At 55.5% G+C, this 27,856-nt stretch overlaps 1 protein-coding gene across 1 annotated transcript in view; it reads left to right on the top strand.

Moving 5' to 3' along the window:
- The window catches only part of SLIT1 (slit guidance ligand 1), a 164,771-nt gene that overhangs the window by 111,936 nt on the left and 24,979 nt on the right, over positions 1-27,856 (top strand). The window contains exons 5-23 of the mRNA XM_046027075.1: positions 1,416-1,487; positions 2,664-2,735; positions 3,338-3,409; positions 3,918-4,081; positions 5,283-5,430; positions 5,978-6,049; positions 6,563-6,634; positions 8,781-8,852; positions 9,596-9,739; positions 14,273-14,436; positions 15,144-15,167; positions 15,306-15,450; positions 16,034-16,108; positions 16,293-16,436; positions 18,824-18,967; positions 19,261-19,427; positions 21,370-21,502; positions 23,696-23,764; positions 26,358-26,429. Coding sequence (XP_045883031.1) covers positions 1,416-1,487; positions 2,664-2,735; positions 3,338-3,409; positions 3,918-4,081; positions 5,283-5,430; positions 5,978-6,049; positions 6,563-6,634; positions 8,781-8,852; positions 9,596-9,739; positions 14,273-14,436; positions 15,144-15,167; positions 15,306-15,450; positions 16,034-16,108; positions 16,293-16,436; positions 18,824-18,967; positions 19,261-19,427; positions 21,370-21,502; positions 23,696-23,764; positions 26,358-26,429 — 2,025 coding nt within the window. The remainder of the gene's footprint in view (positions 1-1,415; positions 1,488-2,663; positions 2,736-3,337; positions 3,410-3,917; positions 4,082-5,282; positions 5,431-5,977; positions 6,050-6,562; positions 6,635-8,780; positions 8,853-9,595; positions 9,740-14,272; positions 14,437-15,143; positions 15,168-15,305; positions 15,451-16,033; positions 16,109-16,292; positions 16,437-18,823; positions 18,968-19,260; positions 19,428-21,369; positions 21,503-23,695; positions 23,765-26,357; positions 26,430-27,856) is intronic.

The following is a 27,856-nucleotide window of genomic DNA, read 5'->3' as shown; positions in this document are numbered from 1 at the left end:
GGGGTGAAAGGCTGAAAGGAAGGTCATGGTTAAAACCCTGAAGGCCTAGCCCAGTAGGGGCTGAGGGTCTGTGGAATTGCCCAGCATTGGATCCCATGTCAGGTCAGCCCCCAACTGTCCAGCTCAAGGACCCTGAGGGCACATTTGAGGTGGGCTTTCCTGTAAATAAACCGCCTGGGTCCCATCCTGCTTTAACCTTGGGCAGATTGCTTCACTTCTTGGAGCTCAATGCCCTCTGCAGAGTAGGGGAGGGCGTCCACCCCCGACTTCTAGTTCCTGCGCCTGGGGCAGCTGTGCAGAGGGTCGGCTCTGGGGCCTTCACTGCCTGGCTTAGGGTTCTGGAGCCACCACTCACCAGCTGTGTTCCCTTGAATTTCCCGTTGCCTCCCTTTTCTCCTTCGGAAAAGGGGAAAGTAAGAGTGTTTGCTCCATGGTTAGTACCACGGTTAAGTGGGTCCCCGTATGTGACGTGCTGGGCAGTGCTTGGAACATGGTGGCAGCTGAGCCTACCACCGTGGCAAGCAAAAGCTGCCCTGCAAAAGGGCTTTGGGAAAGTCTGCAGGAAGGATGCTGAGAGGGGAAGGGAGAGGCTGGTGGGCAGGTGCCTGAAGCCCTGTCTTCCCGTGGGGCCAGAGGAGGTGTCCAGAAGCTGCTTTGGGCTTGCCGGGGCCAGGGATTTTTCAGTCCCTGCGGCTCCTCCTCCCTCCTGTCAGGGCATTGATAATGTGAAGACTAATGTCCTCGGTGACCCCTGCCTTCCAGGCTGTGGTGCAGGGAGACAGCCCCGTGACCGACTGCCAGCATGAGGGAGGGGCTGCACGGGGTCGACCCCAGCGTGGGCTCAGACTCTCGGAGGTGGTTCGACGGACGGCAGGCCCGAGAGCACGGGATCCAGAGTCAGACCCAGGCTGGACTTCATGACCTGATTCTGCCACATACTGGCCGGGTTTCCAGCAGTGCCTTCCTCCCGAGCCCTCGTTCCTTATCAGTAAAACAGAGTGGGTCATGGGTGTGTTACCACAGGTGTCAGGTAGCTGTGAGCTCATCAAGGAACCCCTCCTTTGCTTGCTCCTTCCCAGTGCTGGATGATGCCTTGGGAGCTGAGCTAACCTCTGGGGGGTCTGCGGGCAGGGCTGGGGTCTGGTGGAGTCAGTCACGGCTGCCCCAGGCTCATTCCTCCAGCCGCAACCACCTCTGCACAGAGAGGGGAGGTGGTTGGGGACAAACCTCCATCCAGAGCAGGGTACCTCTCACCAGCTCCATTATTCCTTCATTCCTTCCTTCCTTCCTTCATTCAGCAGATGCTCCCTGAGCCAGCCTTTGGGTGCCCAGCACTCTCCCGGATGCTGGAGCACCATTGGGCCATCCTGGCCTCCCTGACCAGTGTTTTTCTCCCTCTGGCTTTATCCTCTCAGGGACCTCAGTGAGAACACAATCCAGGCCATCCCCAGAAAAGCTTTTCGTGGAGCTACAGACCTCAAAAATTTGTGAGTCCAAGCCTGGGAGGGAGAAGGGTATAGGGGCTGGAGGGCTGCCCCTCGCAGTATCCCCGTGCATCTCCCCAAGCCCTGTGGTCCAGGCAGCTCAGGAGCTGGTATGGGCTCTGAGATGCTGGTGCCAGCATGGTCTCTGGAACAGTCTGGGGTCGAAGGAAACAGGCAGCCTTTGGGGATTGGGTAGAAGGGAGTGTCATGAACTGTGGGTGTTCAGGTGAAGTTCATGGTCCATTTGAATGGCACAGTCTGCATGCTCTTGCCCTTGAGTAAACTGAGAGAGAGCCGGGTGTGAGTTTCTCTTCCAGGTACATACTGTGGAAATGGCCGCAAGTCAATTAACTTCACTGAGCTTCAGTATATTGTTCTATAAAATGGGATGGTCATATTTACCTCCCAGGCTTGTTCAAGTGCTATTTAAATGTGATGGTTTCTTCCTACTACTCACATTTATCCCGGTGCAGGCTCTTCACCTCCCCGAGCTCTGACTGCGGCTAGAATGGCAAATGCCCAGCATGCTTGTCACTCCCTGACCCCACGTCTGTAGTAGACACCTGGGCACTGCCTTCTTTCCCAGGGACCCCAATCACAGCTTCAGTTTATTCCAAAAGCGGCATTCCAGGTGGCCATGGCTGGTCAGTCTCAGCAAGCTTGGCTGCCGCTGCCCTTAGGAGACACTGTCTCCTCTTCCAGCGGCCAGCACCTTCCAGTGGTCTCCAAAGTGGGCCAGGGGGCAGGCGCCTGCTCCCTGGAGAATATCCAAAGTTAGGTGGAGGAATAGGATATAACTTTTTAAATATTTATTGTTTATTTTTTTAAAAGATTTTATTTATTTATTTGACAGAGACAGCGAGAAAGGGAGCACAAGCACAAGCAGGGGGAGGGGCAGAGGGAGAAGCAGGCTCCCACTGAGCAGGGAGCCCCATGTGGGCTCGATCCCAGGACCCTGGGATCATGACACCCAGGCGCCCCTATATTTATTGTTTTAACAAAATAAGAAAGAATATAAGCTTTTGTTAGTATTTGCTATTTAGATCGACACCTATATCCTGAACAAAGGACTGGGGCCAGGCCTCTTTGTTTTAAACTAACGGAGTGCTTGATCAGAACGTTGGGATGCCCCTGCCCTAGGCAGCATGGTTTCCTGCACAACTTTCTTTTGCTTCACAGACAGCTGGACAAGAATCAGATCAGCTGCATCGAGGAAGGGGCCTTCCGGGCCCTGCGGGGGCTGGAGGTGCTGTAAGTGAAACAAGGGAAGAGCAGCAGGGGCTCCAGAGCCTGGGAATGCGGGAGCTGGGGCTGGGCAGCCAGACCGGGGCTGGGAGCAGTCCAAGGGGTGGGAGTCCCCCGACGCTGTGCTGGCCCACAGCAGAGGCCACACTCTCTGCTCTCCTGGGCTCTCCACCCAGGGTGATGGAGACACCTGCTCATGGGGTCATGCCTGTAGTGTAAGAGCTAGGCTTACCCTGCTCACAACCAAGCCCAGGGCAGTGTCTGTGTCTTCCAGGACTTTCTGACACAAGAGGCATGAAGGACTCCCTCCTGCCTCCCAACCAGCTGCAGCGGGCAGGCAGCCTCTCTCTCCTCTCCCTCCTCCTCCCTGTCCCGGCTGCCTTATCACCACTGTCCCAGCTCAGGCCTTCCTCGGAGGGTAGCTCTGTGTCTCTCGCTCTTCCCGGGGCGGACTCCCCAGGATCCAGCCCGGTGCTAGCTCCCCTGGAAGGTGGACCATGGATCTGGGTGTGAGAGTCTGAGGGCTGGTCAGAGAGAAGCCCAATCCCTCCTTCCCGTATCACTGCCTACCGCCCAGACGCCCAGTGACTCTGGTTTCCCCCGACCAGGACCCTGAACAACAACAACATCAGCACCATCCCCGTGTCCAGCTTCAACCACATGCCCAAGCTGCGGACCTTGTGAGTCAGCCCCTGGGCGGCTGAGGGGGGCCGGGGGTGGCCGGGAAGGGGATGAAGGCTTCCACGGGTGGGAGAAAGAGCTCCTTCTTCTTCTTTGCATTCTCAGCAGTCATCCACTCAGGCGGGGGGGGGGGGGGGGCGGTGTTGGAGTCCAAGCGAGATGGAAGTGACCTAAAATGGATGTTGAATGTCATTTCTATTTGATTTTTCCTCCGAAAACAGGTGACTTGTTTTTGCATTTAGAAATGACTTTTGTGCTTTCGGGCAGCGGGTCTGTGTGAGCTCAGGGAGATGAATCATTTCTGGTCACACTCAGGCCAGCGGCTGCCCCAAACAGCTGGGAGGGAAGGGGCGGCCGCTGGAAGCATCCTGCTGCTGCCGGTGACCCCTAGTGAGCCTGAGCGGGTGGCTGGGGCTACGTGCAGCACCCCACTCCCCGGCAGGGGGTTCCCACTGTGGGGCTGGGGCCCCAGGAGGGTAGGTTGCGAGCTGCCCTCTCCCCCGACAGCCGCCTGCACTCCAATCACCTGTTCTGCGACTGCCACCTGGCCTGGCTCTCACAGTGGCTGAGGCAGCGGCCAACCATCGGGCTCTTCACGCAGTGCTCAGGGCCTGCCAGCCTGCGTGGCCTCAACGTGGCTGAGGTCCAGAAGAGCGAGTTCAGCTGCTCAGGTGGGTGCCTGCCCTGCTGGGACTCTCCACTGCCCAACACCTGCCTTCTGCTCCCCGCCCCACCCCCCATGTCTTGCTCCCTCCCCTGACCCCCGTCACCTTGCACTAACAGCTGGTCCACCCATAACCTCCTCTCTCGGCCCATCACTTTCTGCTCATCGCCTCCTGTCCTTACCCACCACCCCTGTCCTCGCCCATCACCTCCTGTCCCCGCCCATCACCTCCCATCGCAAAAAACATGTCTGAGAATATTCAAGACAGCCTTTTTTCGTATTAGCCCAGAGTTGGCGACAACCCAAATGTCCACCGGCAAGGGATGGATAAACTAATTTCGGTCTGTCCGTACGATAGAATACTGCTCAGCAGTGACAGAGGCAAGCTGCCGAGACGCACAACAACGTGGGCGAATGTCAGAGTTTTTGCACTGAGCGGAAGGAGCCAGATACAAGAGGACCTGCTGTCTGATTTCATTTATGTGAGGTCCACAGATCAGCAGGCCAGATCCTTGGTGGCAGGTCTCAGAATAGCAGCTGCCTTGGAGTAGAGGCGTAAGGGAGCCCTCTTGGGGGATAGAAATGTTCTGTGTCTGGGGACGGTTCGGTGGGTGCACCTCTGAGAACTTTAGCCGCTGTACACTGAAGATGGTGACGAGTGTGTTATACTTCAATTTAAAAAAACTTATATCAGCCACTATGCTTTATCCTGGCTTTGTCACCTATCAGTATTGTGTGGTTTTCCACAAATTAATTAATATCAAGGACTCAGTTTTCTTACCTGTAAAATGGCCACGATGGGTTAAATGAGGTGCTGCGTGTACAACCCTTTCCACAGCATGTGGCCCAGAATGATAAACGGGGTCCCCGTCATTCTCTGGTGACCAGTGAGGAGACTGAGGCTCCAGAATGTTGGGTGACACGGACTAGAACCTGGAGCTTCAGAACGTGGGCCAGGATTTCCTTGTGTGTGAATCACACTCTCAGGCAGCAGTTAGGTTAGGTTCAGATTCAAGATCGGCAAACATTCAGCCAGCACGTGCTGTGTGCGGGACGCCCACAGAGTTGCATGGTCGTTCTCAGGGATCTCCTCTGGTTTATCGGCATTCAGAGAAACACTGTCTGCCCTGTCCCCACCCCAACACCATGTCTGGGGGTGGAGGTGCGGGCATGGGATGCCCCCAGGTCACCACCCTCTGTTCTCGCAGGCCAAGGGGAGGCAGGCCGATCGCTTTCCTGCACCCTTTCCTCCGGCTCCTGCCCAGCCATGTGCACCTGTGGCAATGGCATTGTGGACTGTCGCGGCAAGGGCCTCACCGCCATCCCCGCCAACCTGCCTGAGACCATGACGGAAATGTGAGTATGGTCCAGGGCAGGTGCTGGAATGTGGGCCCTGGAGCCGGGCTGGGCTCTGGTGGCCCAGTGAACAGCTCGCCTGAGGCCCCTCCGTACACATGGAGGAAAGAGGCAAGCTGCCGAGACGCACAACAACGTGGGCGAGTGTCAGAGTTTTTGCACTGAGCGGAAGGAGCCAGATACCTGCTGTCTGATTTCATTTATGTGAGGTCCACAGATCAGCAGGCCGGATCCTTGGTGGCCACCCAAAGCTGGGCAGCTCTAGAGAGTTGGGAGAGGGTGTCCCTCTGAGGTCCATTTGTCCAGCCCAGCGGGGTGAGCCTGCTGGAGTTGGTTTCTCAGTAGTAGCCTGATTTGTGGGCTCCTTTCGGCCACAAAATCTGGGGTAATGGGACTCAAAAACGGCAGCTCCTTTCCTCTGCCCATGCCAGCCTATCTACTCCAGATGGAGGATGGGAGCAGGGCAAAGGGCCTGGTTTGGGCAGGTGAGCCTGGGAGGCGACAGTTGGTCAGGACCCCAGGCTTCCTCTGTGTTCTCTCTCTGCAGCCGACTGGAGCTGAATGGGATCAAGTCCATCCCCCCAGGAGCCTTCTCTCCCTACAGAAAGCTGCGGAGGATGTGAGTGTCTCCTGCTACTTCTTGGGAGTCAGCCTGGGGCAGGGGGCAGGGTCTAGAGCTGGCAGGCCACGGGGCAGGTCTTGACTCTGCCTCCAGCTTCATCTGTGAGCGTGGAGGGTGGCAGCGTGACCTCCTCACAGTGTCAGTGTGAGGCCCACATGGGGTGTTGAGCCCGAGTCTGGCACATGATCAGAGCTGACCGTCATCCTCCCATCTCAGCGGGGGTACTCCTAGGAGCAATTGTGGATGTGAGAGGAGATGTAGGGCATAGCTGGGATCAGGGTAAAGTTTCCTCAAGAACAGACCAAGGCTGGATGGCCCAGCTCGAGCACGAGCCTCAGCCTGCACAGGGAAACAGTGGCCAGGGGCTTTTCAGGTGGATGACCGAACTGGCTTCTTATTTCCCTAATGTCAAAGAAATGCCTCCCTCCTGTGGCACCTGGGAGGAGGGGCCAAGCAGGGCTTGGTGGCTGCCAAGGGATTCAGCCATCTTCCCTCCTGCTCCCCTTGTAGAGACCTGAGCAACAACCAGATTGCAGAGATCGCGCCCGATGCCTTCCAGGGCCTCCGCTCGCTGAACTCGCTGTGAGTAGCCATACCAAGTCTCCCAGGGTCCAGGGTGCCCCCGTCCCTGTGCCAGGGTCCCTCTGGAGGGGGAGGCTGTGTCCAGCTCCCCCTTCCTCACTGGTGGACACTCTGCAACTGGGAAGGGTAGAGGGAATCCAGGCAGAGCTGTTGCCCCTGGCAACTCTGATGCTCCTCCTGCCGGGAAGGGATTTTCCCAGCATTCTTTGCGGCAGTCACCTGACGTGGCCCAGCCTTCATGTTGGCCCTGCCTCCCCACTGAGGCCCAGCGTTCTGTGCTCCTAAACCTTACTCAGCTCCCCGATAAGGGCTGCCACTCCCAACTCCAGTTGTGACATCGGCCACACCTTGTGCCTTTCATCCCAGGTGTGCTCCCAAGTTGTGGTGGGAGACAAGAAAAAAACATTTTCTTCCACCTCTCCCCATTTCCCTTCCCTGGAGGGTTTACTGGGGGGGGGGGGGGGGTTGTCCATGAATCTACAAAATGCCATGCAACATCAAACATTCTCTTGGAAATGTTACTTCATCTCTCTTTTCCCAGTGCCCTTGCTCACACCCCCCAGGTTCACCAAGCCCCTCGCTGTCTGAGGTCCCACAGCACTTGTCTATACAGAGTACACTCAGGGCACCCTATAGTTGGGTGAGCCCCCCATTGTGAGGAGCCTTCTGTTTCTCTGAGGAGTGAGTGTTTCTGCTTATCCCTGGCAGCACTGGATACATGCCTTGCACAGATTAGGGACCTGGGAAGTGAAATAGGATGGAACTCCCCCTTGGGACCTGTAGGAGGCTGCCAGCTCAGTCCCTCTGTGTGCACCCTCTTCTCTTGGAGTGGAGCGTGAGTTAGTGGGTGGGGCCAATTATGAATGGCACCCCTTAAGTTGTGCAGTGCACAACCTACACAGCTGTACCTGACAACTTGGTGATGGGTCTCTCTCATTGGCTGAGGAGATCAGATTCTGGAGGTGACCTCCAAAATGCAGGGCTCTTCATCTGAGAAGCAAATGATACCCTTCCTAAATTGGAACACGACAATGACCCATTTAAGTGGGTTCCTGTTGCTCACAAAGACATCTCCCCAGTATATGGAACTTGTGTGCTGATGTCAAGCTTATAGACCTCATTGACAGTTCCACCTTGGCGGAGCCTGACCTGGTCTCCCTGCTTCAGCCCCTGCCCCCTTCACTCTGATCTTTCCAAATGCAAATTTGATCCTGTCTCAGAGGCTTCCTGGTGCTCCCCCAGCAAAACCCAAGCCATTATTCCATTTGTTTCTTCTACTCAAGCCACACTGAGTCCCCCTCCCCTACCCCCCACCTCCAGCCCAACCAGGATCCCACTGGGGAGCCTTTGCTCCTGCCATGCCCTCCTCCAGAAAGGATCTTAAAGCACGTACTGTTTTGACACAGGCTGAGTTGTTTCCGGGGTGGCTCGTGAGGGCTGCTTTCAATATTGGGAATGGAGTGTGCCCTGTCCCCAAGCCCCGTTGATACTTCTCCCTCTGCCTGAACCCATTCCTGCCTGCATGGCTTTGTGGAACCTTTGCTTTTTTTCTAATCACACTCGGAATTCCTGCTCAACAAAGAGAACTAAGGTGAAGAAACCCACTTGTACCCCCACTGCCTAGGCCTCTGCACAGCTAAACTTTGACCTGTTTCTTTCTGGTGTATTATCTGTTGTTTGATGTCAGAGCTCATTCCGTGTATAATGTCTGGCACTCATGGTTTTTTTCTTGTAATTCTCTGGAAATATGCACATTATCCTGCCCATGGGATTGTCTCCTCTTTGAATGTCTCCTTTTACATCCGGGGCCAGGTTCTTCCTGTGAAGTTCCCCAAAGGGCCCCTTTGCAGGCTTCTGTGGGTTCCATGCATGAGGCAGAGAGCGGGTATTGGGGGAATGCTCCACAGTAGTGGGGGTCATGGCCGCCCCAACCCATAGGGTACCTTTCGCAAACTACAAAAGGAGGCTCCTATCTTAACACACATTACTGCCACCTGCTGGCCACTTGTTACAGCCGACCTACACCCCTGCGCTGTGCCCTGTGAATGGTTGAGAGGTGGTGCCATTGTGTGGGGGCCCCTTGCAAAGTCATGTCCGCCTGGTGGCTGTCCTCTTACTCTCTCTTTCTGCTGCCTTTTGTCTCCAGGGTCCTGTATGGGAACAAGATCACAGACCTCCCCCGGGGTGTGTTTGGAGGCCTGTACACTCTACAGCTCCTGTAAGGACCCATCTGCGGGTGTCCTTGGGTGGCGTGCAGGTGGGGGCTGGTATTCCTCTGGCCTCTCAGACTAGCCTTGCCAGCCTCTTTGGGGTTTGGGACTCAATGAGGTGAGGAGCTTGGATGATGGCAGAGCTGGGGGTGCCGCGAGGGACTTTGGGGCCCTGCGAGGCCAGGGAGGGAAAGGGGGTGAGATTCAGAGCTAATCACAGGACGCCGGAGCTGAGAGGCTCCTGAAAGGCAGCCTGTGTTCCCGAGGAGGTCATCGGGGCTGGGGACAGGGTTGTCTCCTACAGGGGACACCCCAGCGCAGGCTCCGTGAAGCAGGAGAGTTCAGGCAGGGGTTCCCTCCCAGGATCCCAGAGGTGCAGAACCCAAATGGTCCATCTCAGGTGCCTGGCAACCCCGCAGACTCTGGAAAGGAGGGGCGCGTCCAAAATGCCTTTGGGAGGTGGCCTGACCATTGTGCTCCCTGCTTCCCAAGAACCTTGTGAGCACTCGTAGCCATTCCTTGAAAGGGAGAGATGCAGGGGGGGCAGGACAGTCCCTTGCACAGAGAGGGCAGTTGGAGTTCTCGGCTTCCTGTATGCAGTAGACGTCCAGAGGGCCAGCCTCCCTGCGCCTGCTCCTGGGCACTTCTCCCCGACACAGTCATGCTTGGTGCCAGAGAGGTGCCCTGGGCATGCTGACGCAGCTGATTCTGCACCTTTCCCCACCTGCACCTGGCCCTGGTCTGCCCACAGGCTCTTGAATGCCAACAAGATCAACTGTGTCCGGCCCGATGCCTTCCAGGATCTGCAGAACCTGTCACTTCTCTCCCTGTACGACAACAAGATCCAGAGCCTCGCCAAGGGCACCTTCACCTCCCTGCGGGCCATCCAGACCCTGTGAGTGCCCTCTTGCCCTCCTCCCCTCGGGCCCAGCAAAGTACCTAGGGAGAAGAGACAGACTCTGGGGACAGGCAGCTGTCTTGCCCTGTGCCTTTTGCTCACCAGGAGTGGCCTCTTATAGAGGAAAGAGCACAGACTTTGGGTGGGATAGTCCTGAGTTCAACTCCTAGCTGTGCCTCTTATAGCTGTGTGACCCTGGTCAAGTTAATCATCTTCTCTGGGCCTGAGTTCACTCATTTATAAAATGAGGATACTCTTCTTCATAGGTTGTTAGGAGACAAAAGGGGACGTTTGTACAGAGCTGAGTTCATTGTAAGTGCTTCTTAAATGCATGCTTAATGGGCATTTATTATTAATTTTGTCATGGCCATTGTTTATCTGCCGGACAGTGCTCTCCATCAGATAATATCCGCATTGGGGAGGCTGCACAGGTGTGAAACAGGTCAAATAAAAGGCTCAGCTCCTACTCCCTGAGGACCCTGTGCATCAGCAAGGACGTAAGCCACGAAGACAAACTTGTTAAAGCCCACACACTCCTGCCTGCAGCCCCCCTCCTGCTAATTAACTTACTTCTGGCAGGGAGAGGAAGATGGAGTGCAACAGGGAAATCTTGCCAAATATGTGATATCAGAAGTTATAGGGAGACACAGACAAGGTGGAAGGTTTCATGCAGCTGGCAGGATGTCCAAGGGAAATGCACGAAAGAGATTTCGTTGCTGGGGACTGCCACACAGGAGAGCGCAGGGGGAATAGGGACCAGGACCGAGGGTCCATTTGAGGAGTTTGTCTCCCTCTGTGGGTGGAAGCAGAGTGAACACATCATCACATGGATGGCCTTCCTGGGGGTGGCCTCTGTCTTTGGTGCGATCTCAGAGAGCGCTTCTGCCTGCCAGACACCAGGCCTGAGATCCTGGCCACTGCCGGCAGGTGCTAGTGGGGCACAGAGCTGGGGCAGAACGTTGGGACAGGAAGTCTTCCTGCAGGCAAGACAGAAACAGTGGGACCCTGAGAACAACAGCAGTCGCTACTGATTGTCGAGCCCCTGACCCAGTGCCAGGCCGTGGCTTGCTCCGCGCGTTATCTTCCTGAACTCTCACAGAGGCCGGTGGGCGTATGGTCTGTCGTCCCGACTTCACTGATGAGGAAACTGAGGCAGGAGGCCACGGGACTCACTCTAGGTCACACGATACTCGCAGAGCAGGGATTTGGTCTCAGGCGCCTCTTCACCATCCCTGAGAAGTTAGTTAGCTTTGCCCTGGACTGTGCTTTTTCCATCAGAATAGACCTCGTTATTTAAGGCGGGAGAGCAGAACCGGCCTTTCATGAACAACTATTATGTATTAACAACCAGAGCACAGTTTGGAAGAAGAATAAAGGAAACACAGACCCAAGAATAATCAGATGCTCTCAATACAGGTTTGGAGGGTTAAACGCCTTGACTGAGTCACGGGTCAGGCCTGAGTGGATTTAAACAACCCACAGTCTGCTTGATCTCTCTGAGATCTGTGGCCGAGTGCCTGGGACCTGCTCCTGACTTTGCTGCCATTTTCCTTGTTCCAAGAGATTTTTCAAAGTGTTTTTTTTTTTTTTTAAACAGCTTTAATGAGGTATAATTTATATACCATAAAAGCCACCTGTGCTAAGCATACAACTCCATGATTTTTCGTAGATTTCCAGTTGTCCCATGATCACCCCGATCACATTTTAGAAAGTTCCCCTAACCTCCCTCAACTCCCTTGTGTCCCTTTTACAGTCTGCGAGTTCCTGCTGATCCCCACGCAACCCATAATCTAATTTCTGTCTTTCTAGTTTGTTTTTTTCTGAACATTTCATAAAAATGGAGTCATCATGGGGCACCTGGGTGCCTCAGTCAGTTAAATGTCTGAAGATTGATTTTGGCTCAGGTCACGATCCCAAGGTCATGAGATCCAGCCCTAAGTTGGGCTCTGCAGTGGGTCTGGAGCCTGCTTAAGAGTCTCTCTCTCAAGGCACCTGGGTGACTCAGTGGGTTAAGCCTCTGCCTTCAGCTTAGATCATGATCCCAGGGTCCTAGGATCGAGCCCTGCATCAGGCTCTCTGCTTAGCAGGGAGCCTGCTTCCCCCTCCCCCTTTGCCTGCCTCTCTGCCTACTTATGATCTCTGTCGGTGTCAAATAAATAAATAAATAAGGTCTTAAAAAAAAAAAAAGATTCTCTCTCTCTCTCTGTCTGCCCCTCCCTATCCCACCCCTGCTAGCTCTCTCTCTCTCTTAAAAAAAGAAATGGAATCATCATAATATGTCATGTGACTGACTTCATGTTTTTGAGGTCCATTTGCACCTCAGTATGTATCAGTGCTTGGTTCCTTTTTATGGCCAAGTGATTTCCCACTGAATGGATCGACCACATTGTGTTTATCCTTCCTAGTTGATGGCCATTGGATTTCCACTTTGGGATCATTATCAGTAATGCTGCTGCGAATACTTGCTTACAAATCTTTATGTGGACAAATGTCTTCGTTTCTCTTGGGCTTTCTGGGTCTCATAGGAAATTTAAGTTTCACTTTTTAAGAAATTGTCAGTTTTCCAAAGCGGAGGTAAATCCTATTTTACATCCCTACTAGCAGTGTTTTATGAGGATTTCAGTTTCTCTACATCCTTGCCCATCCTTGGTATCACTTGTCTTTTTCATTATGGCCACTCTAATGGGTGTGAAGTGGTGTCTTATTGTGGGTCTAATTGGACTAATGATGCTGAGCACCTGCCCCAGAAGGTTTCTAACTGTGACGTCTTAATGTGTATTTCAATCTTCCCTTCTGCCTTCTACCTACTCCCACAAATGTTCATGGAGGGAACGGCATGGCCCCACGTGCAGCTCATTTCTGGGTGTGCCTTTAGCATGATGTTACTTTCCCAAGCAGGTATTTTTTTCCTTCTTCCTGAGCATTTTCCCTTCTCAGCTCCCTGCTCTTTAGGATTGTTAAAAATTCCAATTTGTGTCAAATACCTAAGCCACTTGTCTCTGTGGGTGGTTCCAGTTTGTATAAACTGACTTTGACACAAATAACCTGTTCTTAGAAAGGATATATTCTACCCCACACCCACTAAACATTTTAATACATGCCTGAACAACATAATTGCATTGATTTTAAACAGAGTTCTCTACTGAGATTGTGATAAAGGGAAGCAATTAGTTCAGGCAGAGGCCCGGCAGTGCGGCCTGGGCCAATGTGGCTGGGCAGCTGGGCGGATCCCGGAGCAGGGCCCGAATCCCAATGTATTTTCAGTCATTGATGGACTCTGTCATGGGGCGTCAGCAAACACGTCTTCTCCGTGCAAACTGACAGTTTAAATGAGGGACAAATGTCCAATGAGATGCAGAAGGGGTGGGGGTGGGGCAGGATCACCTGGCGATGCTGACGGGAGCCTGGACTCAGGCAGGAAAGTGAGGGCGAGCCCAGGGGAGTGGCAGGGACATCTGGGCAGAGAAGGCTCTGACCAGGTAGCCCAAGTAGGAAGCAGAGCCCAGGAGGTGACGAATAGGAGAGAGCACAGCCAGGTCGGAGCTGAGCTGGTGCAGACCCTGGGCAGAGCTCATGCCTCTGTTTGCACAACCCCAGACCACCATCAGGGCCCTGAGCTGAGGCCAATAAGTAGATGGTCTACCCTGGCAGCATTCAGTGGAGAAAAGCGGCTGTCCGTGGCAAATCCCGGAGCTGGCCCCTGCACTGTCTCTGTACTGGCGTGCAAAAACGTCGGCTCTCAGGTACAGGTGCTAGAATATTCTTTCCTGTGTCAGTTTAGAAAGCAGGGCCTGCCCAGTGCTGTAATGGCCACGACACAGGCCAGCAAGCTGGCCGCTGGCGGTTCAGATGTGGCTGGTCTGAGCCTTGTTGGGGTGCAGAGGGCCCGCGAATGGGAAAGCCACCCGCGTGGTCGCTGAGAGCACCCCAGGTTCCTACAGTCAGCATCATCTGCCGGCTGTCCCCTCCCACATTTATCCTGCCGGTCGCACAGGCAGCCTGGCAGGAGAATATGAGTGGTTCCCCAATAAGTAGCTGTTCAGCCATGGTTTTCGGCCCCTTTCCCTTCCTGACAAAGGCTATGGAGAGAAGCTGCTGTTGCCCGAGGCTGCAGGGAGGGGACGACCCACGACAAAGGCCTCTGGGCACTGACAGTCCTGGGCTCTAATACCCGTTCTGTCCCCTCATCCGTGGAAGGCTGGGGTGGTCCGGCCAGTCCCCAGGTCACTCTTGCCTCCACTCGTGTCCGTGAAGTGTGCTGGGGGGTGGGTACAGGTGGGTAGAGGGACAGAGGACAGAGTGAGGCTTGCAGGGGGGTTCAGCAGGGACAGCGGGAAGCTCCAGAGCCTGTGGAGAGCCCTCCCCGCTGCCAGGTTCTGGCAAGGCTTCTCTGTAGTTGGTGGGCGAACCCAGGTGGTGGCCCAAGGCCGTGTGTTTCAAGCCACCAGCGAGCAGCGACCTCCAGGCAGAGGTCAGCACGGTTTGCCACCCTGTCTCTGATCCCCGCTCTGCCCCCCACCCCCGGGACAGGCATCTGGCACAGAACCCTTTCATCTGTGACTGTAACCTCAAGTGGCTGGCGGACTTCCTGCGCACCAACCCCATCGAGACGAGCGGGGCCCGCTGCGCCAGCCCCCGGCGCCTCGCCAACAAGCGCATCGGGCAGATCAAGAGCAAGAAGTTCCGCTGCTCAGGTAGGCGTCCGCCCCTCCCCCATCTGTCCACCGGCCGGCCTGTCTTCAGTCTGCTTAGGGACCCGTGATGCTTTCTGAATGGCCCCAATGGTGTGTCCTTGGCCACTCCAGACCCCCGCCAGAGGGTCCCAAATCGTAGCCCCGGATCTGAGTGGTCGGCCAGCTCCACCCCGCCTTGCATGGAGGCTTAGGGAAGACTAGGGCTGGCCGGAGGTCACTGAGGGAGGCCTGCCCGGTCAAGGACCCAGGTTTCTTTGCTCCCAGGTCAATTCGCTTTCATGTACTGCTTTCAGACTCGGGAAGCTTGGGACCTCTCCTCAGTGAGAGAACTGACTTCTCCAGGCTCTGGGAGCAGCAGAAACTGGCTGGGGACAGTGTGGGTCAGCTTCCGAGCCTGGATCCTGGTCAGGGACGTGGTGCCTCGCAGCCCCATCCCTGTCTTGGGCCACTGCACATGAGCGTTCTCGTATTTTTGGTGCTCCCTGAGAGGTTCAGCCGGGGCTGGTACTGTCCGCAGCCTCAGCCCATCACGGGAGCGTCCATGCTCTTCTCCATCTGGGGGCTGGGCAGGTGGGCTCTGGAGCCCGGATTCGGGACCACAGTGTTGTTCCTGGGGTGCCCTCACCTGGGCAGTGGGGTTGGAGCGTGGGCTCTTCTGCAAGTCCTAGAGGATCACAGCTTCATGGTGTTTCTGCTTCTCTCCCCAGCCAAAGAGCAGTACTTCATTCCAGGTAGGAGAGTGGGAGGGACTGAGGCCAGTCAGGGTGGGCCGATGACAATGGGTGGGCAGGGGCAGCAGGCTGTGAGGGGGGGCCAGGGAGGCCCTGCTCTGGGCTGCTCAGCCCCCATCCCCTGCCCTGTCCCCACAGGCACAGAGGACTACCAGCTGAACAGCGAGTGCAACAGCGATGCCGTCTGTCCCCACAAGTGCCGCTGTGAGGCCAGCCTGGCTGAGTGCTCCAACCTGAAGCTCACCAAGATCCCCGAGCGCATCCCCCAGTCCACAGCTGAACTGTGAGGCCCCCTGCCCTCTGCACGCCACCCCTCCCCCCAGCCCCACTAACCCCCCTCAATCTGCTCTGGGTTTCCCTCTGGTCCAGCTCTGTCGGGGAGCACGGAAGATCCCAGCGTGGCAGCTGCGGGTGTGGCAGGGAGAGGCTCCCCCCCCCCGCCCCCCACAGCCCCTCTGCTCCCAATCACAGCCTCAGACCCTCAAAGAAATCTCGGGCCCACGGGCAGGTCGGCATGCTTTTGCCTTCTTCTGGGGGATATGATCCCATCAGACCAAGTTGGCTCTTAAGCCATCCTTCAGCTGTTTTCTTTCTTTAAAAAATGTAAATTTGTGCTCACGTGCGCGCGCATCTGTGAATAGCTACACATGCCTGTCATTTGTGTAGGTACATTTTCGTGGCATTTTTAATGCCATGTTAAAAATAGCCCCCAGTATGCCTATCCATCCTTCCTTTGAAATAGGATCCGCTTGCCTTGCCAGATAAATTCTGGGAACCCTTTTTGAGTCCCAAATAATCTCAATTTAGAAGATGCTCTCATGTCTGTCATTTATGAATGTGTGAATTCTCTTCATTGCCTCTTACAGACGATTAAACAACAATGAGATTTCCATCCTGGAGGCCACTGGGATATTTAAAAAACTCACTCATCTGAAGAAGATGTGAGTTACCCATTGGCGGGAGGTGGCAGTGAGGACTCCGGCTGGGGAGGGAGAAGGGAGATCCTGGGTGTGGGGGTGCTCCCAGCGGGGAGGCAGGGCTCCTGTGCAGGGGGTGGGTACTGGAAGGCGGGGTCAGGGGGCGGGGATCCTCAGCTCCATCATCCCACTGCTGCCTCCCATCCAGCAATCTGAGCAACAACAAGGTGTCGGAAATTGAAGATGGGGCCTTCGAGGGCGCAGCCTCTGTGAGCGAGCTGCACCTGACCGCCAACCAGCTGGAGTCCATCCGGAGTGGCATGTTCCGAGGTCTGGATGGCCTGAGGACCCTGTGAGTGTGCAGTCCAGGGAGCAGGGCCGGTCTGCCCCAGGCAAACCAAAGCCAGAGTATGGGCATCTGCACTGAGAGGACGAGAGACTCCCTCTTCCCCTAACCCCAGCTTGCAGTGGGCGAGGGACAGCTGGGGACCCTGTCTGCGGTAGGGCCGGTGGGGCCGGTGATCAGATGTCACCCAGGGGGTGGGGTCGATGCCCCGTGAAGGGGTGAGCGGAGGTGGGCCCCGTTGGGTGTTCCCCTCTAGCTGCCCTCCAGTCAGGCTGCAAGAGCTCCCCCGTGTGTTCATTCAGGAGTGGCCAGCAGGGATGGAGGCAGGAGGGCTGGGTGGCCCCAAGGGGCACATGGCTGAGGAGACTCAGCCAGCACAGATGGGGGAGCTGGGAGGGCCCGTCGTCTCTGAAATTCTGGGATCCTGTGACCCAGAGCCTGGCCAGAGCTGACCAGACGTCAGGACTCAAGTAGGATCCTGGGCTCATCCCTCAGGGAGCACCCTCTCTCCACCCAGACAGCGCCAGCCTTCTGATGACCAGTAGACCTTCCGAGTGTGCAGTAGACCGTGCTGTCCAGTCAGTAGCCACGGGTAGCTCTGGAGTTCCTGACGTGTGGCTAGCACCACTAAGACACAAAATTCTGAATTTCATTTCATCTTAATCATCCACAGCTATATGTGGCTGATGGCTACCACGTTGGGCAGAACAGCTCCTAACGCCGCCTGGCTGGGTTTCCATCCCCCCGGCCCGGCTGTAGGGCTAGCAATCTGATTCCCGAGCACATCCCGTGGGATTCATGTAAAGGAAATGAATACTTGAAGGGATTCCCTGTGGCTTTCTGTGTTTTTCTGTTGGCTTGTTTTACCAAACGGGGATTCCTTTTGTGTTGTGTTTCGCCACTTGCTTTCGTCACATGCGAATCGGTTGGGGCTGCTTTCCCAGGCTGTGCTTACAGAGCTGCCCCGCTTGTCCTCACCCTGGCCAGGTTGTCTTGAATGAGGGTGTTGTGGGCTCTTTAGCACTCGGGGTCCCCTTGAGGGAGGCTTGGAGGGGGACGGGGGGATGGAGGAGAGGGGCAGTGGGGTGCTGGGGCAGAGCTGGGGCAGAGCAGCACACGGGAGCCACAGTGCAGGCACCAGAGAAAGGCCAGAACCTCGCCACCACACACAAGTGACCGCTGTTACCGCGGGTGGCAAGCAGCCACCTTTCTGGTCTCGTGTACCCCCAGGTATGTTGGCATTCACACACACCCGTGCACCGCACACGGGATGCTTCCATGTAGCTATTTCTGAACAGAATCCTAGAATCCATTTTATTCAGTGACCTGCTCTGTCCTTAAACACAACGCGAGCACCTGTACGTATCATTAAAATTTCCTTTACAACATTATTTTGAAGGATTATGTATTATGTAATTACTGGAAATTTAGGCTATTTTAATTTTTGTTATAAGCAATGTTTGATTGATATCTTTATCACGAAATTCTGTGCCCCTCCAGGATTCTTCCCTTTTGCTAAATTCCTAGAAGAAGCCTGGCTGGAAAAAAGCATGAAGGGCCCTCTCAGGGTCCTTGGTGTCTGTCGCTTCCAGGGAGGCTCCCATTCACTCTCCTGCCAGCCCAAGTGTCAAAGTGCCCATCCCCCCATGATGACCCTGGGCATTATTATTATATTTTTATTTATTTTGCTGTTTGTCAGGCAAAGACTCAATGTGCTTATGTGTCCTTGATGACCAGCACGTTTAAACATTTTTTATCAACTTTCATAAGCCATTTTAATTTCTTTGGGAGTTGCCTATCCTGGGTCAATCTTGGTTTCGTTTGTGTGGGGGGGATTGAACCAGGTTTTTGAGGGTGAACAGAGACTTTCACAGACATACGTGAGGAAAGGAGTCATTCTAGAAGGAAACCACAGCCAGGGCATGGTCATGCAGGCCCAGATGGCACGCCTACAGGCCAGATGAGGGCAGGTGTGTCTCTCTCTTAGAAAGTGGGCAGATGCTTGTCCAGGCCTGTGTCAGACGGGCTCCCCCAGGTCACAGTAAAGTGGGGAGACGTTATTCTGTGGGCAGTACGGGCACCCCTGGGGCTTCAGGCTGGACAGGAACACAACCAGGTGTAGGTTTTAAGCAAATGTCCCTGGGGGTGAATGTGGAGCTGGCCTGGCGGTGCCTTGGGCACCCAGGAAGTGAAGGCGGTGGCAGGATGGACAGGGGAGCATCTGGGGGGAGGGTGCGGAGGGGAGCACAGGTGCAGGGAGTCCTGGTGCTGCAGTCCTCCATCTCGGCTACTGCCTTGAGAGGAGACTTTGGGGGGGACCTTTGGGGGGGCACAGTGCGGGCAGCTGGATGGCAGCAGGGCACAGTGGGGGCTGTCCCCTTCCCGCCCCCCAGGATGCTGAGGAACAACCGCATCAGCTGCATCCACAATGACAGCTTCACGGGCCTGCGCAATGTCCGCCTCCTCTCGCTCTATGACAACCAGATCGCCACCATCTCGCCTGGGGCCTTCGACACCCTCCAGGCCCTCTCCACACTGTAAGTCCGGCCGGAAGGGAGGGCGGGCGGGCCTGGGGCTCTGGCAGCAGCGTCCGCTCCCTGGCAGCCACCTGCCCTCCTGATGTTGTTACTCACTGGGGGGGTGTCAGGCGCTCGTGGTCCCCAGGGTCCCACTGTGTCCGGGTGCCATGTCTTCATAAGTGCTGGCCGTCTGGGAGGGAGCCCCGGGTGGCTGTGTGGCGGCGTGGCCTGTCCGCGGAAGCGCGAGAGGGCTCTGCAGGGAAACCGTGCCTGGCAGGGTGTATTGCTGGTCACACGGCCACCTCTTCCAGAAACCTTCTGGCCAACCCTTTCAACTGCAACTGCCAGCTGGCCTGGCTGGGCAACTGGCTGCGGAGGAGGAAGATCGTGACCGGGAACCCGCGGTGCCAGAACCCAGACTTCCTGCGGCAGATCCCCCTACAGGACGTGGCCTTCCCAGACTTCAGGTGTGAGGAGGGTAAGCTGTGGGCTCCTGGGCAGGAGGGGAGAGGCGGGCTGGCAGCCCTGGAGAGGAGGGCTCCGGTGTGTGTGTTGGGGGGAGAGCAGGGAGACCCCCTCTTCATCCTGCACTGACCCTTGCCTGGCAGTGGCTTCGTGGGATTTTAAAAACAATAATATGCTTATTGTTTAAAAAATGGGGAACTATGGATAAAAGAAGAAAATAAACATTACCTATTATTCCATCACTCAGAGAAAAATCATAGTTCACCTGTTAGTGTGGTTTCTAATAGAAGTATGCGCTGGGACAGATCTGCCTCCTGGCTGTGCCTCAGCACTCCAGGCTCACAGCTTCCCCGTGTCTGTGAGGGGCAGTGGGTAGGGTCGCTTCCCGGGTCCCCCTCCTCCCTGTGGGAAACCTGGTCACTTCTCACACCCGTGTCTGGGTGAGCCTGGCACAGAACTTGATCCTAGACTTGATCCTGGGGCTCCAGGATCATGACCTGAGCCATAGGCAGACATTTAACCAATTGAGCCCGCCAGGCGGCCCCTCTTTTTATTTTTCTTATTGCAAAGGGAGGCATCATCATTTCCTTCAAAAGCAACCACAGACCATCCAAAAGAGTAAAAAGATCATGACTATGTCCCCCCTCCTGCTTCCCAGCCCTGAATGACTCCTGTGTGATTCACTGTATGACCTTCCTGAGCTTTGCTCTGTGTGTGTGTGTGTGTTTGTGTGCACGCGAACACACCTGACACACCTAGGGTCATGCAGTGCCGTCTGTGCAGACATTTGTGACATGAAATTCATTGTCTGGAGAGTGTCGGGATGGATTTAGCCACCCCTGCTGCTTGGTGTTCGGACGCTCCCAGAATTCTGCTCTCATGCCGCACACTGCCTGGCAGGACATGCTGGCAGACAGCTCTCTTCAGCTCACCCCCACAGGAGAACTTCCTCGAGGTGAAAGATGGGATGTTTTGAGATGTTGCTGCCGGGAGGGAGAACAATGCGGCTGAGCAGGCAGGCTCTGGTGGCGGCCGGCTTCAATTCCTGTCCTGTGCCACCGCTTCCAGGCTAGGGGGACCTGGGGCATGTTACCCTACCCCTCTGCCCTCAGTTTCCTCATCTCTAAATTGGGCTCATAGCACGCCTGCCAGAGAGCTGGTTTGAGGACTCAGGGAATTCATCTATATTGCTCGGTGCCTGCCCACAGCCAGCCTCCCCACCGTCACGGTCACCTAGTGCCCTCAGCCACTCCTGCCATAGTGTCCTTATTAGTCTTCCTGCACCCAGTCAGAAGGGAAGGCAGGCAGCGGCCTCTCAGCAGTATTTGCTGAAGGAATGGATGAATACGTGAAGGACGTGTGATAGGAGCCTGTTCTGTGTTGGCTGGACATGGGGGTGGACCCTGCGATGCCTCTGAGCAGCCTTGGGAGCTGAGCAGGTTAGGGACCCTCTCCAGGCCTCAATAAAGTACACATCCATTTATGTGTTCAGTCAGCTGGTCTGCTTTGAGGGCCACTGTGTGCCAGGCTGTGCTCCAGAGGCAGGGCTCCTTCTGGGAGCAAAGAAGAGGAAGAGACCAGCCTCTGTCCTTGGTGCTTGCATTCTAGGGGAGCTAGTGGCCTGTTAGTGCACTGTTAAAGAGATGATGTCAGCATAGTGTCTGGCACACAGTAGGTGCTCAAGAAACTGTGTGTTGCCATCCTCCTTCTGTGTTGTGCCTTCGTCCACTTCGGATCTGAGGCAGGAGATTGACCCAAGACCCATCTCAACCTCAGAACAGGCCCGGGGGGCTTTGTTCCTGGTGGGGAAGGGGTACAGCTAAGAGGAGACTTCCTGGAGCCTGGGAGACTGTTGGAGAAGGTCTTCCCAGGCACCGTGGAGCAGGGCCCCGGCCGCACGAGGCCCTAAGAAGCCCTGTCCCCTCACTGACGTGGCTTCGGGCCTTCTTCCCCAGGCCAGGAGGAGGGGGGCTGCCTGCCCCGCCCCCAGTGCCCCCAGGAATGTTCCTGCCTCGACACGGTGGTCCGATGTAGCAACAAGCATCTCCAGGCCCTGCCCAAGGGCATCCCCAAGAACGTCACAGAACTGTGAGTAGCCCCAGGCCTGGCGTCGGGGGGGACAAGGTGACAGAGAACGGACAGTGGTTGACTAGGGCTTGGAGTTAGGGTGTTGCAGGAGACACGGGTTCCAAGAGGCTTTGAGCTTTGGGGTGACACCCCCTGTAGTCACCCGCCAGCCTGAGTCACCCACAGTGGCTGCTTTCTCACTCTCAGCTGGTGTCTGCTGTTCAAATAAGAAGTAACGTGTGTTTTCCACTTCACATCACCTCCTCAGCGTCCCCTTCTGCGACGAAAGCTCCCACAGACGTGCATTTTTGCTGGCCGTATACTACTCCACCCTGTGACTCCACTATGATCTACATAACAAATCCCCCTTTGCTGGAGAGTTGTTTCCAGTGTTTTACTAGATTGTATTATTATAAATAGTGCCAAGGCGACTATCCCTTCAGGGAAGCTGCTAGTTAAAGAATAATGCATTGTTAGGACTCTTGCTGCCTTTCGCATTAACAGCCTTCCAGAAAAGTCCTTGCCTTTGCACCTCCTACTGGCCGGGTGTGGAAATGGCCTTCCTCCCACCACTACCTCCCCACCCCCACCCCATCAATTCTGGGCGTCATGGTGCTAAATTCTTTGTTGATTTGGATGTGGTATCTGAGCTTACACGGGGGTGTAGATGTCTGTGTGTGTGGCACACAGAGATGGAGAGCTGGGCTTCTTCAACAGACACCCCCAAATAAGAGGACGTGGTCCGTCCCCTGGCCAGGCTGGGCTATTCTTCCTCTGCAAGGAGCACGTGAGGTTTTCATTTGTGTTTCTATCTTTACCAGCGAGGCAGGCTCTTTGCTCCCAAGCACATTAACCACTGCTGTCCTTGTCCTGTGGCCTGCCACCCTGTCCTTTGCCCAGTTTTCTATCATCCCATTAGTGACCTGCTTTCTCCTTGGTGCCTCACAGCAACCCTGAGCATAATGGGACAGGGGGGACAGCCTGCTTTCTTTGACAGAGGTTGCTGAAGTGCAGAGGCTGGGAAGGTCCCTTGACTTCTCTAAGCCTTCGTTTTCCCAGCTGTCAAATGGGACCACTGGGATGTATCAACAACGGGTGTATTGACCCATTGAAAAGGTCACATAAGATGGGTGGGAAGTCACTTTGTGTGACACAGTGATGGGTTAGAGTGAGTAAGGCCCTGGTTTTGCTGCTCTCTGAATCTTTGGAGGTTGGGGGCGGGCCATCCTGAGGGCTGTGGTTGGTGGGGGTCTCGGGCAGGGAGCCCAGCTGTGGTTTCAGCTCCTGGTCCTTGGGTCACTGCTTAGCAAGGATGGCTGGGGGCAGGTAGGTGACCTTCACAGCATCTTGAATCCCAAGCACCATCCCACAGACAAGGGGAAACTTCAGGAGTGTTAGGATTTCTGGTGGCCTTGGCTTTGAGGACCACAACTTGGGAGGTCGTGTATATAGTGGGTCCCAGAAGGGAGACCAAGGTGGGGGAACAGATGGAGGCAGCTGCAGGAGTCCAGGTGTGGGTGATCGTGTGTATTTGGGGGAGATGTGAGTCTGGAACACAGCGACCAGGAGGCGGGAGAGTCAGTGGCCCTGGGGCACTGTTGAGTGAGTCAGAGCATCACCATCAGGGTCCTGAGCCTAGGTGGGCAGGACATGGGTGCAATGCTGGTGGAGTCAGAGGAAGCCCGTTTGGGTGTAAAAGCACTGAGCTCAGGTTTGGGCCTGTCTGGGTCTGGGGCTTCCACAGGACAAGCCTCACGCACTTTACCAGCAGGAGCAGGGGCCCCGCTAGCTGGCGAGGGGCCTGGCAGGTGGGCCTGGGAGGGACTAATATGCAGATCAGGCCTGTCTGGCCAGGAAAATCATGGGACAGAGAGGGTATGGGATGGGTGAGGAGCCCAGCAGTGAGCCCCGGGCAGGTTGGGGGGGTAGCCCACCAACAGGAGGAGGCTGAGAGGGTGAAGCAGGGGAAGGCAGGAAGCCGAGGGAGGCTTTGTGTCTCAGGGCTTCTACCAAGTTCTTTGGCTGGCACCTACCCATGTACTTAAGAGAGTGTATGTTTTCTCCTCCAGTTAGCGATTCTGGACCAGTTGTGTGGCCTGCGTGGAGGAGAGGAGAGGGGAGGGGAGGAGAGGAGAGAAGCGGAGAGGAGCCAGCAAGCCCGCTGGGGCAGGGAGGCTTCCCAGCGCCCACTAACGGTTGTGTTCTCTCCTGTAGCTACTTGGACGGCAATCAGTTCACACTGGTTCCGGGACAGCTGTCCACCTTCAAGTACCTGCAGCTTGTGTGAGTATCCAGGTCTCTCGAGGATCCCAGGCCTGCCTCAGAGGCCAGGGAGCCCCTGGTATCTAACTAACCCTCTGGCTCCAGGTTTCCTGGGATTCCCTACCACCCCACTCTGGGCTGACCAGGTTTTGAATTTTGCCCCTTCCCGCCTAGAAGGTCCGTGCATAGAGCTGTGTTGCCACCTAGTGGTCGTTCTTGGGAATGGCATGTTCCCGGCTCCCTTGGGTTGGACCCTGTCCACTTCTGCCCAGCGCATCACCCCAAGCCTCCCTCTGGGCTGAGAATGATTGCTAACGAGGGTCATCCTGGCAAAGGAGAGAGCCAGAGAAGAAGAGGCTGATGGGAAACTTCTCAGTTCCAGCATGGTCCCCAGACCAAACAGGAAAGATGACAGCTACAAATTCACGTCTGTGAATTTAGGCTAACATCTTTTTCTGTTATTTCACCCCACGAAAGTACATGAGATAAGCCTCAGAATAACTTCAGTTCCTCTTAGCCTTCCAGCCTAATTAACACTTCACCTCAGTTGTCCTGGTCTGCTCATTGGCCAGATTCTCCCCCAAAAGAAGACCAGATGGCATTCCATCTCAGTCGGGCTTGGAGCGGAGCTCTGCAGGTGCGGTAAATAGACCAGGGGTCCCTAGAGAACTGTTGGTCATGGGTCCACAGCTAGATAAGAAACTTGCACCAGAAGGTAAATCAATGTCTTGCTTCCTTCACTGACAAACCTATTAGCTAAACTACGTCATGTGTTTCAGTGTCATAAGTGATATGGACTTTGGTAGAAGTTCCTGATTGTGGGACATTTGGTTCAGGGACCGGCTGCTCTGAGTAGCACTGGCTTCCAGCATCTCGAAGCTCTGGTGTATCTGTCTTTGCTAAAGACCTAGCAGATGTGTTTGGACCGTTCCCATGGTGGGGAGGGGACGGAGGCGGTGACAGATTAGCAAAGACGTAGACACCCTCTCTCCGCTCTGATTTGGGGCAGCTGCACTGGTGGCTCAGATACACCTGGGAGGGAGGGAGGGAGACGGGACCGATGTGCGGCCAGTCCTTGCCCATCACAAGGAGGGGCCACCCAGTGTGCTGAGTGCTAAGGGGAAAAACCTCAGGGGGTCCTAAGAACAAGGGACTGGTCTTGAATGAGATTAGTTAGAAGAATGTTCATGAAGGCAAGTTGAAGGTAGGGCATATGGTTTCATGTTACAAATATTTCCTGAGCCAAGAGAGGGATGAAGTGAGGAGATATAAAGGCCCCTAAGTCATGGCCCTCCCCCCAAAAGTGGTGGTCTGGTGGGCATGCAGAGAGAGTCTTGGGGCACACAAAGTCATGGGACTGATGAGTGTTCCAACAGAGGGAAATGCACATTAGGGCTCTGGCTCAAAGTGGTGGGGTGGGGGGGGGGCGGCCGGTGGTGATCAACTCAGTGTGGGGGGCTGGGGCGGAGGCAGAGCTCACCAGTGGGCAGAGGAAACAAGAGAAGGGCAGAGGGGCAAGAGAATTTCAGGAAGGGTAGCAAATCCACGCCAGGCATGGGGGAGCCAGTGAGGGAGAGATGGGCCAGAACCCAGAGCACTTAGCAGGTGTCTGGGCCAATTTTTTAGGCAAGTGGGGGCCATTGCAGGATTTGGCAAGGAAGTGACTTGGTCAGATTTGTGTCTAGAAGGATGGTGGTGGTGCCCAGCCACATGGAAGATGGGTTGAAAGGGGGCAAAGCTGCAGGTAAGAGACGAGAGAACACCTGAGCCGGAAGCTGGGAGAGAGATGGCTCAAGTGAGCAGGAGAGGAGGAGGCTGAGGGGGCGGGGGGGCTGATGTTTCTGGGTGGGTGGAGGAAGACGCCCAAGATGTGGACTGGACTTGGAATGTCTCTGGAGGAGAGTTCACAAGCCAGGCTGCTGGCCCCACAGAGGAGAGCACTGTTGCCTGTTGTGGGGAGGGAAGCCTAGAGCACTCAGCCCTGTCCCCTGAGGCTCCCAGAGTGGGCTATGCGGAGAGGGGCTGAAGGCAGGGTTGGCTGGGAAAGAAGCTTCCCTAAGAGACTAAGGAGGTGTGGCCAAGGAGGTGGAGGGAAGTGTGGGAAGGGAGTCTGGGTCCGAGGAAGGAAAGATGGGGAGGCAAGAAGTTTGAGAAGAGGGGTGTCAGCTGTGACCTTGGACGGGCTTCATCTGAGACCTCGTGTTTTCATTTGAAAAACGGTGGTTACTGTCTCCCCACTGGATTGTGGCAGGGCTAGGAAGGCGCTAGCTAAGTGCTAGCAAGAGGAGAAAGCCCAGAACCCACTAGATCTGGTAGTTCAGAGGCAGCCCGTCTCCTTGGTGGGAGCATTTCCAGGGAGGAAGGGGGCAGAAGCCTGGGGTGGGGGTAAGGAAATGGAGACAGGCAGCCCTGGAGATGGAGTGGGGGTTCGGGGAGCAGAACAGAGCACTGGAGCTAGTTGTGCACCCAATGCCCCTCTCTACCCCTCCTGCCCCCACCAGCTGCCACCTGGTGGAGGGAGGGCCTCCGTGGGCAGAGTGGGGGAGGGGAGGAGCCCATAGCTGAGAGCAGGCTAGAGTTCTTCCTTTCTAAACAATGTATTTTTGTCTTCCAGGGACTTGAGTAACAACAAGATCAGCTCCTTAAGTAATTCCTCCTTCACCAACATGAGCCAGCTCACCACCCTGTGAGTCCCGGGGCGGGGAGGCAGAGGAAGGGCACAAGCGCTCTGGCCACTGAGACATCCCCCGAGCCCTGCTGGCACCGGCGGCATCACCCTGGGGAGTGTGCCAGGGCCTGCCAGCCGGAAAGAAAAGAACCAAATTTTTTATTTAAGGGAAATATAGCAGTCCTACAGAAAATGCAAAAAATATAAATGTACCATTTAACAAATAGTCATAAAGCTGGCCCATATGTGAATACCTAAGGAAAAAAATAGAACGCAACACCCCAAAGTCCCCCCATCCCTTCCTGATCCTTCCCCTTCCTCCCATCTCCAGACTGTGCCTCGCCTGACCTTTATGGCAATCACTCTTTGATTTTCTTTACAGTCTCGCCATCTACATATGCACGTCCATACAAGGAAGTTTTATTTTGCCCATTTTTGAACCTTATATTGAGCCAAGACCCAGAAAAGCAAGGTCATGAGCCAGCCAGACCCCCCAGGAGCAGGACTGGGCTTGAGGCCATGAAATGCTGTTTCCGCACCTGTGCTTATTTGCTGTGGGGTCTAACATCAGCCGGGTCCCCTGTCAGTCTTCCTGAGCCAGTGTTGAAGCTGCCGTCAGCTGGGCTGATTCTGCCCCCTTGGGAACATTTGGTCACATTGGAAACACTTTGGGGGGGGGCGGGTCATGGCTGGAGGGGGCCAGAGGGAGCCACTGGCCAGGGTTTTGCTGCTAAACACCAACAACGAGTTGTCCATAGTGCCGAGGCTGGGCAGTCCTGCTCTCAGTGATTCTGGCCCCTGCAAGGGGACACAGAGCCCGTCCCTGGGACAGGAGCATCTCCTCACTCTCATTATTTTAGGAAAGCCAGTTGTACTCACTGAAAGCCCACAGGTGGCTACAGCCTGACTTATGTTTCCATCCACGGAACCATCACCGCAATCCATGCAGTGACCTCTTCCATCACCCCCAGAAGTTTCTCTCCTCGCGCCCTGTGACAGCCCTTCCTCTGCCACTCCTGCCCCCAGCACCGCCCACCCAGACGTCTATGGACGAGTGTGAACCACCTGGAGTTTTACATGAAGGGACTCCTCCCACAGTCCTCTCTCTCTTGTTTGGCTTCTGCAGCAGCATAGTTACTCTGACCTTCCTCCCTGTCCCTGCATGGGGTGGCTCCCTGCTCCTGGTCAGTGAGCGGTGGTCTCCCACTGTATGGCTCCATATCTGTCTGTCCGCTGACGGACCTGTGGGGCTGTCGTGAGAGTTGTTTCCTTTACCATCAACCTGCCTGTCTGCCCTTGCTCATTCATTCATTTGGAAGCCTTAGGGGGGAGAGTGATGTAGCCTGTGGACCCAGGAAGCTGAGAAGGTGACTTAGAAAGCCAGCTTAGGGACTTAATTACAGCATCCTGGGGAAGTTCTCTCTCCCTGTAGGGCCTCAGTCCCC

The sequence above is a fragment of the Meles meles genome, chromosome 13 (genome assembly GCF_922984935.1).
Source record: "Meles meles chromosome 13, mMelMel3.1 paternal haplotype, whole genome shotgun sequence".
Classification (NCBI taxonomy): Eukaryota; Metazoa; Chordata; class Mammalia; order Carnivora; family Mustelidae; genus Meles; species Meles meles.
Note: the sequence above shows the minus strand (reverse complement) of the source record. Positions and strands in the feature narration are given on the sequence as shown.